Below are 12,768 nucleotides of genomic sequence, written 5' to 3' on the forward strand. Positions count from 1 at the left end.
AATACAAAAGACACTAAGCTTGCAACACTTTTTTCCCCTTACACACCACCAGGATATCTTATATATCAGTGTATATGAATAATTTCCCTTCTTTTTTAATGGCTGCATTTTATTCTATCATATAGATGTAATATCCTTGATCATACACTTTTGCTCAAATGCTTAAGTCTCTACAGGAAAAATCCTTAAAAATGCAGTGGCTGGGTCGAAGGACAATGCATATTTTCCTTATGCATTAATAGATAATTCCAAATTGCCCTCCAAAGAGGTGGCACCAACTTATTTATTCCTTTTGAGCTTCATAGAAAATAAGCACAATTCCACAAACACTTGCAAGTACCCTCTGCTTGTGTAGTTTTGGAGACGGGCACCTTGGGGGAGACCTCAGGTGAATAGAGGTGGGGCACTGTCCTCGGGGAGTTTGCAATTTATTTCCAGCGTGAAGGGCAGGGGTGATGTGGTAGAAAGAGCATTAGACTGAGAACCAATGATAGACCCGGCTCTTCTGCCACTTGCTACATGATCTTGATCAAATCACATTCTATGGGCCTTCGTCTCCCCACCTGAAAAGGAGTGAGGTTCCTTCAGCTCTGACACTCTATGGCTGTGAGCCTGGGTCCTGTCCTCTCACACAAGTTCTTGCAGCTCGGTGTGACCCATGAGAACCTACGGTGCAAGCGTGTTTTCCTCACTCTTGGACCTTTGACTTCTAGAACAGTGTTGGCCCGTAGTAAGCAATGGTGGAGTGAGTGAACTAATGAATGACCATAAGACTCTGAAATCACAAAAAAAAAAAAAAAAAGACTGAAATCATGAAGATGCTGGAGAGGGGGACAGCAATTTATTTATCAAACCCCTAACCCTTAAATTGGTACCTATAATATCGGAAACTTGAAGGAACTAGGTTAAGGACAATTGCCACAGGCCTATTTTAGCAGAGAAAGTTTCCAAGAGGCTCTACAAAAGGATATGAATTCCCCTAAATTTGACTCAGCAGCTCCCACACCACCTTGGCTGCATCCCCTTTTCTTGTGGAATTCCTATGTCCACAGTACTGCTTCGGAACTATTAGGGAAGATTATTTCTAAAGCTATTTTAGGCTCTAAAATATTTTGGGTTTGGTGATCAACTGTCCTTAGGTATGATTCAGACTCTGGCACCCCTGGATCGAGAATTTGTGTCCTGCTACTGGCTGACGGTACTGGCAGTGGACAGGGGTTCCACACCTCTCTCTTCTGTAACTGAAGTCTACATCGAGGTTACGGATGTCAACGACAACCCACCCCAGATGTCCAGACCCGTGTTTTACCCCTCCGTCCGGGAGGATGCACCTTTGTACACCTCTGTGCTTCAGCTGGATGCCCGGGACCCGGACTCCAGCTCCAAAGGGAAGCTGACCTTCAACATCACCAGTGGGAATAACATGGGATTCTTTGTTATTCACCCTGTTACAGGTAAGGACCTCAGAAATCTGGGTGAATAGGGGGAGCTCTACAACCGTGCTTTTCAAAGTTTGGTCCTGGACCAGCATTATCAGCATCACCTATGAACTTGTTAGAAATTCAAATTCTTTTTAAAAAATTTTATTCATGAGAGACACAGAGAGAGAGGCAGAGATGTTGGCAGATAGAGAAGTAGGCTCCCTGCTGGGAGCCCAATGCAGGACTCGATCCCAGGACCCCAGGATCATGACCTGAGCCAAAGGCAGATGCTCAACCACTGAGCCACTCAGATACCCCAGAAATTCAAATTCTGAGGCCTCACTTTATACCTTCTGAATCAGAACACAGGTTGGGGCCAGAAATCCATATTTTATTTACAGGGGATTCTTATGTGTGCACAGTTGGAGAACCACTGCTCTACAAAGTCCATGTCTCTGGGAAAATTCTTACTTATGTTGACTTTCTTTCTTTCCTCCAGGCCTAGGGCAGCTAAGCAGGTTGCGTGGTGGTCAAGCTGGGACTACTTTAGACCTGAGTGCTCCTAAATTGACCCTTCCCCTGAGTCATAGCCACACTGAATCTCTTCACCCTCATTCTGAACTGATCTAAAGCCTGCCCACAGAGTGGTGGCAATGGAGAGCCACTTTGGTGTAGGAAACCATCTCACAAATATCTATCCTTGGCCCAAGGCCATCTAGGGCAAGGATGGTGGATGGTTTGGAGGAATCCAGAGGTCTTGAGCTTGCAGCAGTGAGCCAGACATAGTCCTCAGAGGTGTTCGGGTTGGCTTGCACAAGTTTTAATCAATCATTTTTCAAATTGTTGCCAACCTTTAAAAATTCCATAAAACACTCCAAATTTCTCATTGTTCATAAACAACTAGGAGATCTGGCCATACTAACCCCACATTTGCACAGGGCTGTAACTGCCTGGAGCCAACAGGAGCCCTCTGTGCAGAGCAGGTGCATGTCCTCTGGTACTCATGGTTCCCTCACTCCCAGTTGTACCATTCCCAGCCTGTTTCCCAAATCTATGCTGCCTGCCTGGCTCCTGTTGGTGTTGGAATTTGAGAGCTAGCTCTCAGCACTTTGGGTACATCTCTAAGGCCACATCTTCCTCCTAGAGAATGAACAACAATCCTATAGCAGATGAGGCTGACGCTTTCTTCTTTGAACCCAAGATCCTATTTTCTGGTTCTAATAATTCACTTTTAAAAAAGATTTATTTATTTATTTTAGAGAGAGAGAGTGGGGAGAGGCTGAGGGAGAGAGAGAGAATCTCAAGCAGACTCCCTGCTGAGCACAGAGCCCAACTCAGAGCTCAATCCCAAGACCCTGAGATCATGACCTGAGCTGAAACCAAGAGTCAGACACTCAACCGACTGAGCCACCCTGGTGCCCCTCCCACAACTGACTCTTGGAAGGACAGAACCCTGGTGAGATTGGAGAAGGTGGGAAGGGAGAAAACTCATCACCCATCTTTAAGACAAAAGGGTACAAAGGAACATGAGACTGAGGTCCTGGGACAGACAGTGGGTAGAGGACACTAGTGTCTGTTTGCACAGGGACATCTGTTTGGAGCCTTTCCTGTTAACTTTTGACCTCAGGGAATGGATTAGTCCTTTTAGAAGGACCCTTTAGCCCTGGAATATAGGCCTAAGCTGCCTCTTTACCTGGGCCCATCCTGTCCTAAGCCTTTCAGAAGAAGGAAGAGATCTCTCACCTAAGGCACTGGCTTCTCAGCATCTTCCAAATCCCTATTCTGTTTACTGTAAACAGTTCCCTGACAGAGGGTCTGGCAAAATGCCCCAGAGAACAGAGATGTTCTTAGTCTTTCTGCAGTTGAGAAGAAATCTGAACCAGCATGAACATTTTTTTTTAAGATTTTGTTTATTTATTCATGAGAGACACACACAGAGAGAGAGGCAGAGACACAGGCAGAGGGAGAAGCAAGCTCCATGCAGGGAGCCTGACATGGGACTCGATCCTGGGACTCCAGGATCACACCCTGGGCTGAAGGCAGCGCTAAACCGCTGAGCCACCCGGGCTGCCCTAGCATGAACTTTAAAAATTAAATAATAAGTCAGCAGTGGAGCCCCTAGCCCACCTTTCTTATCACCCCTATTACATCATCCCACTTCCTTGCTTGGATGCCTTGGATGGTTTCCCCACATCCTTAAGATAAAGTCAAAACCTGTCATGCCTCATACACTTGTGTCTGACATGGCCCACGCTGACCTTTCGGGCTTCATCCTGCCTTTCTCACTCTGTCACTCTCTGGTTTCAGCCATGTGGCCTATTTCAGTCTATGCCCTGTCCTGGCACATGGCCTTTGCACACACTGTTCTTTCTTCCGTAAGTTTCTTCTCCTCTTCTTCTGTCTGGCTAACTCTTGCTCTTCTTTCAGATCCTAGCCTAGCTGTTCTTCCTTGGGAGTTTTTCCTGATGCTATGATCCATCTCCTAGCACCATCAACTCCTTTCTTTTTTAAACAGTTATCACATAGAACATTATATTCACTCATGTGAATATTCCATTAATTATCCTTGTCCTCCACTAAGCTTCAAAAGCTTTCTAGAAAAGGAACTTTGACTATTTTTGCCCTCTATTATATCTTCAGTAACTGGCACACAGTAGGACCTCAATAAATAAGAAGGAAATGAATGAATGAATCTCTGCCAGCATCTACAATCTCTAGGGAAGCCTGAGCTTCATTCATTTTTTCAGCAAATGTTTAAAGGTGTCTGCCCTTATGAAGCATTGAAACTATGTGCCATGTTGAGATGTGAAGATAATGAAACACAGTTTCAGGCCTTGAGGCATTCAATGCCACTACTGCTCAGAGGAGAGAGGGAGCTACTCCATGTAGTGGAGTAACAATGGCTACATGGAGTGGGGGTGGGGATGCCCAGCCAAAGGGTATGGAGGACTGCAGGCAGCAGTCTGTAGGGGCACGGGGGCAGGGAGAGTCACTGGAGCCCTAGCCAGCAGGAAGGATGAGCCAGCAAGTAGGTCAGTTGTCTGAAGGTAGATCCTATTCCCCCCACTTATCTACTCTAGGATCTCAGGACACTTACTCAGCTATTCAAAGCCTGATTTTCCCACCAGTGAAGTGCAAATGATAATGGCCCTCTCCTGTGTGGTTGTGAAGATTAGATGAGTTAATTGAGAGAGAGATATAAAGAGCTTGGAAGAATATCTAGACACACAGGAGCACCATGGGTGCTGACTGTTGGGATCCTGGGGGAGAGGGAGGTGGGCAGGTGGTTGGGGTTAAGACCTAGACTGTGGTGGGTCAGGGTGAATGGCATAGAAGGATCTGGAATCCATTAGAAGTGGAATCAACAGCAGTTGGAAAATCACTGGATGAGGAAAAGTCATAAATGGGCCTGAGGTGGGTGATGGGAAACATTTGTTTGGAGAGGAGAAATGATAGGGGCCCACCTCATGCCAGGAAGGGTGCTCAGTGGGCCCTCACACAGCCCTGTGGGGCAACTCTGCTATGTCCCCATTGGACGTGGCACTTCCTGGGAATCTGGACACTGAGCTCAGAGAGGCGGATAAGGCTGACAACAAAGGCAATGCCACGGGCAGCAATTCCACATGACGCTGGCTCTTAGAAGGTCAGAGGATGTGTTGGGGAGAGAAAGGAGAGAGAGAAGAAAAACCAGAGAAAGAATGTGCAAGATTCAGAGGTAAACAGGGGGAAGACAGAGTGGAAGAGAGGGGTAACGAAGGGAGGAGGTTGGATGAGGGAGAAACAGAGACTGACAGGAGGGAAAGGGGCAAGAGGGGATGGAGAGAGAGAAGGTGCAGGGAGAAAAGTCAGCACTGAACCAGAGGAAAGGTTCACCCGCTGAGGCCCTCTCTTCCCTGCACTCCTCCTGGAGGCCCCCTGGATCCTGGGTCCTTGCCCATCAGGCCCCTTAACTTGGGGATGAGCTGGGTGGGGGGATCTGGGACAATATTCACACTGTCTCAGAGGAATGTGCCTTTCTTCCTTAACTGGAAGGGTCTCTGGCTGTGGGGTTTTCCAGGAAACCTTTCTGCTCCCCACCATGCCTGAGGCAGTTTGGTTCTCCTGGTGACTTGGTTCTAGTGTGCAAGGGAAGAACACTTAGCTAACAGAGGCCACTCCTCACACGTGCTCCAGCATGGGAGGCTCCACCCCATCACTGAATCCCCACTCCTTTCTCCCCTCACCAAGCCCCCATCTCCATACTTCATTACTCCATCCTTTTATTGCCTAAATAAGATTTATTTTTTAAAAGATATTTATTTATTCATTCATTCATGATAGAGAGAGAGAGAGAGAGAGAGAGAGAGAGAGAGAGAGGCAGAGACACAAGCAGAGGGAGAAGCAGGCTCCATGCAGGGAACCTGATGCGGGACTCGATCCCCGGTCTCCAGGATCATGCCCTGGGCCAAAGGCAGGCGCTGAACCGCTGAGCCACCCAGGGATCCCCTTAAATAAGATTTAAAAACAAAAACACCTTACTGAAAGTTTCAGATGATCCATTGACCTCATCTGTTCTGCTTTCATGGAAGAGAACTTCCCTTCCCAGCCCTGACCTCTCTGTCTGTGGGCTTGGATGACCCTCTCGCATAATCTGCTTCTTGACTTCCCTGATGCCTGCAGAAAACTGGCACCTTCTCTCCTCTGTGGCTTCAGATGGCCTCAATTTATAGTTGTAGTGCCTCAGAAAATTAAAACTAGACTTGCAGATAACCAAATCCACCTTCTTCAATGTCCAGGCAAGCTGAGCGGGACCCAGAGGACACCAGCTGCCTCCCCTCCCCCGCCACCATAGAACCTGTGCACAGCATCCCTCCTAGAGGTAGAAGCCGGGATGCAGGTGGGAGCCTCCGCTGATCCCATTATCTCTGATGTACTCTCCCACCTCCTCACTTTCCCTTCTCCTTCTTCAGAGTCCCATCCCCCCTTTAATGTCCTTGTCCTCCAAAGACCAGAAAAGTTCTAGCCCAGGATTTGGATGTATCTGTGAACTTGCTCCTGAGTAAGTGGCCCTGGGAGCCCTCTGCTCACGTGTCCCTCCTTCTACCTCTCCCCCAGGTCTCCTATCCACAGCCCGGCAGCTGGACAGAGAGAACAAGGATGAACATATCTTGGAGGTGAGTAATGGTACTGAATTCATTCACTGGATTCTAAAACCTCCTGAAGGAGTCCGAGCAGAAGCCTAGCCAGGCCTTGGGGCCACTAGCATGTCTCCAACCACTATGGCTGAGGAGGGCACTGGGCTCAGGGCGGAGGAGTTTCTTAAGCTGAGTCTTGCTGTGGTTGGTGATGAAGATTATCAGAGTCTTCCCTGGCTCTCCAGCACTGGGAAGGGAAGGAATCTGAAACTTTGTCTGGGCTGGGCAGGAAGCACTGGTTGATTAGTAAAGCCTGCAGCGAGTGCAGGAAAAGGGAGCGGTACACACGGTACACGCGTGCTATGGCTTCCAGCCCATCCCTACAGTCAGAGGGAGAGCCACCCAAGGTCAAGCACTAGGTCAGGAGCTGAGCCTGGATGAAAACCCAGACCTTTGTTCTCTAGATCTGTGGATTCTAGGATATTTCTAAAATCATATAAACATCCCTGGTGCCCATTCCAACAGGGGGAGTCAGTCTTGACCCACAGGGGAGTAAATCAGAAGGAATCTAGTGCCCCCTCTAGAGCTATTCATAGCTCATGAACAGGCATTTCTTCCAGGCCTAAAGACATCAGGTGGGAGGGGCACACATTCTTCAGCAGAACTGAAATAAATTGGCCTTCTCTGCTCCTAGCTCTGGCACATTCCCTTTGTCAGAAATAGGTATTATTAGTAAGCAGCTGCTGCAAATGGCCTTCTAGGGACTGAGGCATCCTCCCTAGTTCAGTAGAGGTATTTATCTTTAAACACCAAAATATTTAAAATATTTAAAAAATTCAGTACCATTTAGAGTGGAAATGTCCTATCTTGCATGATGCCCTTGGGGCTATTGATGCATGGGCCGATTTGCCCCAACATGAAATAGCCCCTGATTCTGAAATTGTTTTAGTGCCTTTTCTCTCACTCTGGATTTCATTTCATGCATCGGTCCACACGCCTGACTCAAAAGGTACCACCCACTCCTTTATATACATCTTCTCATTTGTTTTTTCTAACCCCCAGTAGCTTAAGGAAACCAGAGAACAAAGCTTGTGAGAATTACAAGCAAATAAAAAGTAAATGGTCTCTGAGAAATGGCCCATGGGCCTCCTGAGTAAAGAGCACCACTTTTCTCTAGAGCCTCTGTGGCTTTTTTTTTTTTCTTCTAATTCTTACTAGTTTCTTTTTTCTGTTCTTGCTGGCTTTCCTGTGGGCGAGGTTACCAGAAAGCTGGGTTCCAAGTAGGTGAAGTTAGGATAATAAAACTCACAAGCATATACCAAAGAACAGACTGACTCCTATTTCCAGGCCGCTGAAGGCAGGGGTCACGTGGTAGGGTTGCAATGGGTGGTGATGCATATTAACTGCTTCACACTTGGCCATTCATACTCTATTCTGTCCCCAGGTGACTGTCCTGGACAACGGAGAGCCCTCCCTAAAGTCTACGTCCAGGGTGGTGATACACATCGTAGATGTCAATGACAACCCCCCTGTGTTCTCCCACAAGCTCTTCAATGTCCGCCTTCCGGAGAGGCTGAGCCCGGCAACCCCTGGGCCCGTGTACAGGCTGGTGGCTTCAGACCCTGATGAGGGTCTCAATGGCAGAGTCACCTACAGTATCGAGGAGAGTGATGAGGGGAGCTTCAATATTGACCCAGTCACAGGCATGGTGTCATCCAGCAGCACCTTCATGGCCGGGGAGTACAATATCCTAACGGTGAGGAGGGGATGGAGGCCACAGAGTGGGGAGAGTCATAACTGGTTAGTGATTTTCTTTGAGGATACAGGAGAAGGGAAACAGCCATCAGGCATGGTGGAGGTGGTACTCCCTTCTCTTGCTTTTTCTGAGAGAAATGGGAGCCCTGACATCAGCGAAAGCATCAGAATTCTTGGCCTTTCTCTTTGAAGGCAGTAAGGTCCTCACCTGGGAAATCTGCTCTAGTCTTAGAGGTAAGGATTTTGGTGAGAGTAGCATAGACTTTGGAGGTAAGCCTGCATTCCAGCCCTAGCTCTGCCATTTTATACCTGCGTGGCTTTGGACAAGTCACTGAACCTCTTTGAGCCTTTGTTTTACCATCTGTAAAATGGAAATAAGAACTTTTTCCTTGTAGGAAGCCGATATAACATGTGGCTAAGATGTGGACTCTCATGTCTGACAGCCCGAGGCCTCCCATCCTGGGATCCAACCCCGGCTACTTGCTGGCCAGGCAGATGATCCCAGGGAGCTGAATTCAGCACGCTGAATGCACTTCCTCCTGCAGAAGGGAGATACAATGGTACCTCTCTCAGGGCTGTCATGAGAATTAAATTAGATATTGCATATATTGCTCTTAGAGCAGGGTGGGATACTAGTGAAAGCTCCATAAATTCTATTTAGTTTATGTTTATGGCCCATTATGTACAGTCCAGCTCAGGAACGCACACCTTAAGGCTCTGATAATTTTTTTGCTACGCTTGAAGTTCTTGAGCACAGGTTGTTTTGCTCACCACTGTGCCAGCAGCAACTAGCATGGTGCCTGTTTACAGTGAGCCTTCAACTGTGTGTTGAATGAAGGGATGAGTAGATAAAAGTCCAGCTCCACTAGTCACAGGGTACTCTGTCTCTTCACTGACTACCTGGGTCTTCTTATTTCTTGGCCCCAATCCTACAGACACAGCCTCCATTTCAGGTTTGGCTTCTTTTCAGATCAAAGCAACAGACAGTGGTCAGCCACCACTCTCAGCCAGCGTCCGGCTACACATCGAGTGGATCCCCCAGCCGCGGTCCTCATCCATACCACTGGCCTTTGACGAGCCCCACTACAGCTTTACAGTCATGGAGACAGACCCTGTGAACCACATGGTGGGCGTCATCAGTGTTGAGGGCCGACCCGGGCTCTTCTGGTTCAACATCTCTGGTGAGAGCTCTAGGAGGGCCAGCCCCTCCATCCTTATAAACCAGCCCTGGTCCACATAGCACAGTCCTCTGAGCATTCTCATTCAGGTCATGCTCCCTGGCAGCCCCTCTTTTGTCTATGATTGGTGACTGTCTCTCCCCTTATTCTCTGGGGCAGTGGGTGAGTAAAACCACCACTTCTGCCAAACTGGCCTTCCACACCAGCTATGATCTCAGGGAGAACCTCATGGTCTCACTGGTAGCTCCCAGGCAGAAATGGGCAGAGCCACAGTTACTCCAAGTGCTTGGAAGACTCAGGAGACAGTACAAGTTTTGTGTTTCCTCTCCTGCCTCAGTGTGAGATCCATGTCAAGCTGCCATCATTCACCATGAGCCTGAAGACCAGTGTACTCTGGGGCCATGCTTGATGTTCTAATCCTAGGTTCCATCCTCACAATCAGGGAAAGTGTCCATTCTCTTTATAGGTCTCTAAATAGAGACCAAGCTCTTTTGGTCTTCTCTGAAATTCCTTACTGTCTCTAAACGAAGATTTTATTAAAATATCTGGGAAGAGGGAATCTCAGACCCTTTTGGTAATCTGATGAACCATTTGGGAATCTAATGAACACTCAGGCCCTCTTCCCCAAAAGATGTGCATGTGGACACACCAACGTTTGCACACAAATATAAGGATTTGTAGATTCTCCGAAACCCAGCCAGGAATTTCAAGAACCTCTGAGAGTTTAAGTACCACATGAGCCATGGAGTTCTATTATAGAGATTCCCACCCTGGTTCAGAGATTGGATGTACACCTGTCCCAAGCTTTTTGACCTCTGGATCTACTTTCAATTCTGATTCACCATTTTTTTTTGTTTGGATTTTTTTTCTTTTGCACAAAATTAACACATGTATTCTGTAGATCATTTAGGAAACACTAAGAAATGCAGAGAAGAAAATTAAAATCATCCGAACTTCCACTAGTCAGAAGATAATCCACTGCTAAAATGTTGATGTCTTTTCATTTAGTTGTTTTTCTTAACACCCCACCCCCCACACACACTTATATAACCTTTTAAAATATAATGTGAACATATTTCTATGCCACTAAACAGATTTCTATTTAGTAGGCATTTAAATAGCTGCATATTAATTCCATATTTAGATTTGTATAGTTTATGAAATCAATTCCCTCCTGGTGAACGGAGTTATTTTCATTTTTTCCCTACATATAAGCTCCTTTAGACTATGTAAACTATCTGAAAAGCCACAATGTAGAGCTCCATTATTCATGCATGTTTCAGTCCTGGTAGCAGAACACGTTCTATGGCAGACACTGGACTTCCTCTGGCACTCTTCGGTCCTTAAACATTACCTTTTTCTGTACCATCACTTAGATCTTTAAAAATTTGACAATAACTTGACAGGATCTACTATCACCTCCTCTAAATCTGCTAGCCAAATCCTGTTGCACTACGCGGCCTTCATCATTGAGGCCATGTGTGCTTTCCCCCCTGTTCCCACTCCAGGTGGCGACAAGGACATGGACTTCGATATTGAGAAGACCACAGGCAGCATTGTCATCGCCAAGCCTCTTGACACAAGGAGGAGGTCGAGCTATAACTTGACCGTGGAGGTGACCGATGGGTCACACACCATTGCCACTCAGGTTAGAGGCCTCCCCAGGGACTCCTGAGCCAAGATGGGATGGGAGGCCTCCTTGGTTGGGATGAAGCCACAGAAGGTTTTCAGTGGATGTGGTGTATCTCAGAGGGCACTGAATTTGGAACCAAAATTTTGTCTTCCAGTCTTACCTGATATGCCTTCTATGGTCTTGGGGCAATTCTTGTTCCCATTGTGGATCTCTGGTAATGAAGGACTTTGTCTAGATGAGCAGTTTTCATTTAAAGACAGAGTTCCATAGGGGCTACCATGGCTATGAGGAATGATGGTAAGTGGGGCCCTAGATTTCTACCCTAGTTTCAGCCAGAGTTCTATCTGTTTCATATGTTGGAATTTCACAAAAAATTTCACTTGAAGAAAAGGCCCTTTTAGCCAGAATTTTGTTTTTGAAAACCACTACACTGCATGTGATTTCAAAGCCTTGGGATTTTGAAATCTTGTTTTTCATTCAACAAATATTTACTGAGTGATGGCTGTGTGCCAGGCACTGTGCTAGGCACAAATGATATGGTGAAGAACCAGACAGACAAGGTCACTGACCCCCTGGAGCTTATAGTCAACCTTCTCTCTCATTCTCCTCCCTAGGTCTACATCATCATGATTGCCAATGTTAACCACCATCGCCCCCAGTTTCTGGAGGCTCATTATGACGTCAGAGTTCCCCAGGATACACTGCCAGGCGTTGAGCTCCTCCAAGTCCAGGCCACAGATCCAGACAAGGGCAAGGGCCTCATCTACACCATACATGGCAGCCAAGACCCGGGAAGTGCCAGCCTCTTCCAGCTGGACCCAAGCAGTGGGGTCCTGGTAACTGTGGGGAAGTTGGACCTGGGTTTAGGCCCTTCCCAGCACACACTGACAGTCATGGTGAGTAAACTGAGAAATCAGGGAAGGATGCACTTGCATGTGGATGTGTGGGGGTGGACATATATGGAGCAATGCTGAAGGTTCTCTTTCCCCTGATGAGCCAGGTGTGCTGATGCTCATGATGATCCATGACATGAGATGTGACATTTCACAGCCTGACAGAGGCAGGCTTAAGGGATGCTTGAGAGTAAAGAAGAGGGGATAGCTGCCAAAGAAGCTCCTGCCACCCTGGCTTTCTCTGAGCTCACTCTAATACCCCCCAACAGTTCTCTCCCTGCTCCATGACTGCATGGCCACAACATGGACTGACACAATCTCAGAGCTGGGAAGAACCAGAGACTATTCGCCCTGGAGCTAGCACCATGATGAGGGAATGAGGTGTGCAGGGCACAGAATTGAAGAAGGATTCACTTTCAGGGTTTGGTTCCCGCACTTTTATGACCCTGAGAGTGAGCCTCCTTCAGTCTATGCCCTGCATGCCTAATGTGTCTCACTCAGTCCCAACCCTGACCTGACTCACTGCTCTCATACCTGAGGCCCACAGAGGCTCACTATCATGCAGTTCTTTATGAAGGAACCAGAATCAAAGCTAGCTTTCCTGACCCAAGGTGCAGCATTTTATGTGTCAGTTTATCATCCTTTGGGCACATTATAATACATTAAGGGCTCTGTAAAATCCTACAGCAAAGAAAACTTTAACTTCATTTAACTCAGTGCCTCTTAAATTTAGTTGACCAGAGAATTTTTTTTTCCTTTCTAACATGTTAAAAT

General features: G+C 47.1%; 1 protein-coding gene across 1 annotated transcript in view; it reads left to right on the forward strand.

Moving 5' to 3' along the window:
• FAT2 (FAT atypical cadherin 2) overlaps nucleotides 1–12,768 on the forward strand; it is an 80,463-nt gene that overhangs the window by 24,223 nt on the left and 43,472 nt on the right. The window contains exons 3-8 of the mRNA XM_072756844.1: nucleotides 1,140–1,454; nucleotides 6,516–6,574; nucleotides 7,980–8,291; nucleotides 9,261–9,471; nucleotides 10,977–11,116; nucleotides 11,716–11,997. Coding sequence (XP_072612945.1) covers nucleotides 1,140–1,454; nucleotides 6,516–6,574; nucleotides 7,980–8,291; nucleotides 9,261–9,471; nucleotides 10,977–11,116; nucleotides 11,716–11,997 — 1,319 coding nt within the window. The remainder of the gene's footprint in view (nucleotides 1–1,139; nucleotides 1,455–6,515; nucleotides 6,575–7,979; nucleotides 8,292–9,260; nucleotides 9,472–10,976; nucleotides 11,117–11,715; nucleotides 11,998–12,768) is intronic.

Source organism: Vulpes vulpes, chromosome 4, assembly GCF_048418805.1.
Source record: "Vulpes vulpes isolate BD-2025 chromosome 4, VulVul3, whole genome shotgun sequence".
Lineage (NCBI taxonomy): Eukaryota > Metazoa > Chordata > Mammalia > Carnivora > Canidae > Vulpes > Vulpes vulpes.